The sequence below is a fragment of the Solanum stenotomum genome, chromosome 8 (genome assembly GCF_019186545.1).
Source record: "Solanum stenotomum isolate F172 chromosome 8, ASM1918654v1, whole genome shotgun sequence".
NCBI lineage: Eukaryota > Viridiplantae > Streptophyta > Magnoliopsida > Solanales > Solanaceae > Solanum > Solanum stenotomum.
Window position 1 is genome coordinate 15,957,679 of NC_064289.1, and position 2,612 is coordinate 15,960,290.

At 34.3% G+C, this 2,612-nt stretch overlaps 2 protein-coding genes across 2 annotated transcripts; both read left to right on the forward strand.

Moving 5' to 3' along the window:
* The first annotated feature begins 104 nt into the window (after positions 1 to 104).
* Positions 105 to 1,702, forward strand: LOC125873542 (uncharacterized). The gene is made up of 2 exons (XM_049554453.1): positions 105 to 1,168; positions 1,519 to 1,702. The coding sequence occupies exons 1-2, from the start codon at positions 105 to 107 to the stop codon at positions 1,700 to 1,702; spliced, it is 1,248 nt and encodes a 415-aa protein (XP_049410410.1).
* Positions 1,702 to 2,106, forward strand: LOC125873543 (uncharacterized). Its single transcript, XM_049554454.1, has one exon. It carries the CDS (start codon positions 1,702 to 1,704, stop codon positions 2,104 to 2,106), a length of 405 nt encoding a protein of 134 aa, XP_049410411.1.
* The last annotated feature ends 506 nt before the right edge of the window (positions 2,107 to 2,612 follow it).

Below are 2,612 nucleotides of genomic sequence, written 5' to 3' on the forward strand. Positions count from 1 at the left end.
TTTTTTTGGATGATCAAAGTAGGCCAATTTTAAGGATATCTGTGGTTGAGAAGATTATAGAGACTACAAATTCAGTTGTAAATGATGAAGAGCATTCTGTTACAATGGATATTCCTATAAATGAGGAAGCTTCACTACATTCGATATCAACACAAGGTAGCCGCTACACAGATGATGACGGCACAGATTTTTATAAGGGTAAAATTTTCAAGGACAAGCAAGAATTAACTAAATTGTTGAAGCTTGCTTCCGTGAAGAAAGATCAAACATTCAAAGCTGTGAAGAGTTCTAAAGATGTGTATTGTGCTAGATGTGTAGATCAGAATTGTGATTGGTGGTTGCGAGCTACAAAACTTAAAAGTTGTAATAGATTTGAAATTACAAAGTATCGCAACATTCACTCATGTAGGGCACAACACCTTACAAGTCATCATCCACATGCCTCAACAGATGTCATTGCAGAATACATACAACCTAATTACTTGAATGGAAAAGGTCCCTCCACAAAAGACATAAAAAATATAGTGCAAGCAGATTTGGGCTGCAAGATTAGTTACTGGAAGTGTTGGAAAAGCAGTGAGATAGCAAATGCTATGATAAGAGGGACACCGGAGCACGGATATGCAGTTCTAGATGGTTATCGTCATATGCTTATGACTATAAATGAAGGAAGCAAGACATCGTTAAAGCTTGATGACAATGGAAGGTTCAAATATTTTTTTGCATCTTATGGAGCTTGGATTAGGGGGTTTGTGCATATGAGAAAAGTTTTAGCCGTTGATGGAACATTCTTAAGAGGTCGTTACGATGGAGTTTTGTTGTCTGCTGTCGCACAGGATACAGAAAATCATGTTTTTCCTGTTGCATTTTGTGTAGTAGATAAGGAATGTAATGCCGCATATGAGTACTTTTTTGAGAAATTGTTGGACATAGTCCCTGATACTTCAGAGTTGTGCATTATTTCTGATAGACATCCAAGCATAGAAAAAACACTATCAAAATTTTACTCTGAAGCATACCATGGATGTTGCACGAGGCATCTTGGTGAAAATGCCCGTAAAAATTTTCATTGTGGAGCTTTTCTTGGACATTATTACCATGCAACAAAAGCATATGAAGAGATGTGTTCCATGACCATTTTGAACAAATTCGAATTATCAATGCGGAGGTCGCTGATTATCTTGAGAATGTTGGGTTTCACAAATGGAGTAGAGCATATTTTCCAGGAAACAGGTAAACTTTCTTACTAGTTCAAACATAAATATTGCAGGTCTCTAACAATTGTTGTAGTTGTTGGAATAATTAGTATAGTTGTTCGAACAATTATTGTAGTTGTTGGGACAATTATTATAATCGTTGGAACAATTATTATAGTTGTTGGACAACTTCATAGTTGTTTCAACAGCTGCAGAAGTTGTGGGACATTAAAAACAGTTGTTTTCAAAACTACAATAGTTATTAAAAATCTGCAATAGTTTGTATTTTAATTTTTGATATTTTTGAATTTTTATATTTCAGATATGATGTATTGACCTCAAATATTGCTGAGTCTGTTAATGCAATGTTCAATGAAGCAAGAGAATTTCCCATTATTGCCTTGTTCAATGATATAAGCAAGAGATGGTCGGAAAAATTTCATGAGAGAAGAATGGCATACACCAAGTTAAAAACCACCTTCGTTCCTTCAGCTGAAATAAAATAATGGCTAATAAGAATATGGGAAATAAATTATTGGTCCATCAAATTGATGAAGACACCTTCAGCGTCACCGCGGACAATGGAATCGCAATGGTCCATCTTCGAAGTAAAATATGTTCGTGTCGAGAGTTTGACTTAGATAAAATACCCTGTCAACATGCTATGGCTGCGCTCAGACACAAATTTGGAGATGAATATGGCAAGATGATTTATGAGTACTCTTCTCCGTATTATAAGGTAGAGTCATATATACTTGCATATGCAGATCCAATCTATCCAGTGCCAGCTGAAGAATTTTGGAATCTTCCTCTAGAAATTTTAGAGAGAGTAATACCTCCACCTGAAAAGAAAACTAAACTGGGAAGGAAGCGGCTGAAACGAGTACCTACTAAATATAATAAAAAATAAATATTAGGTAAAAGTCGGTATGGGAAAAAAAGTTGAAGAAGATTTGGGGATGAAATAAATTGAACACCGCGAGATGAAGCAATTTTCTCATCTAAGCATTCTTCTTCAACTTTCTTCTTCTCTTCTTATGATTATGATTAATGACAACACAATGGGTAAATAATACTTACGTCATTTAACTCAATAATTAAATTTAAAAAATATTTGTCCAACAATTTAGTCTACCTGCTTTGTCCATTTATTTATTTAAAATATATACAGTATATATTAATTTTATTTTGGTAATTTAGTAAATTTTTGGACAAATTTCTCTTGATCACTTCAAATAATCAAATATAATAATATTTTATAAAACATAGGAATCAGGGGTACTTTCGGAATAGATGGAATAGTGAGGTTATCTAAATTTGTGGGCCAACTAAAATTCATTCTGCAATCTCATCTATTGATGGCAACGTAGGGCTATCTAGGGAGAGTTCTCAACATACTAGACGCAAAATCCTGCG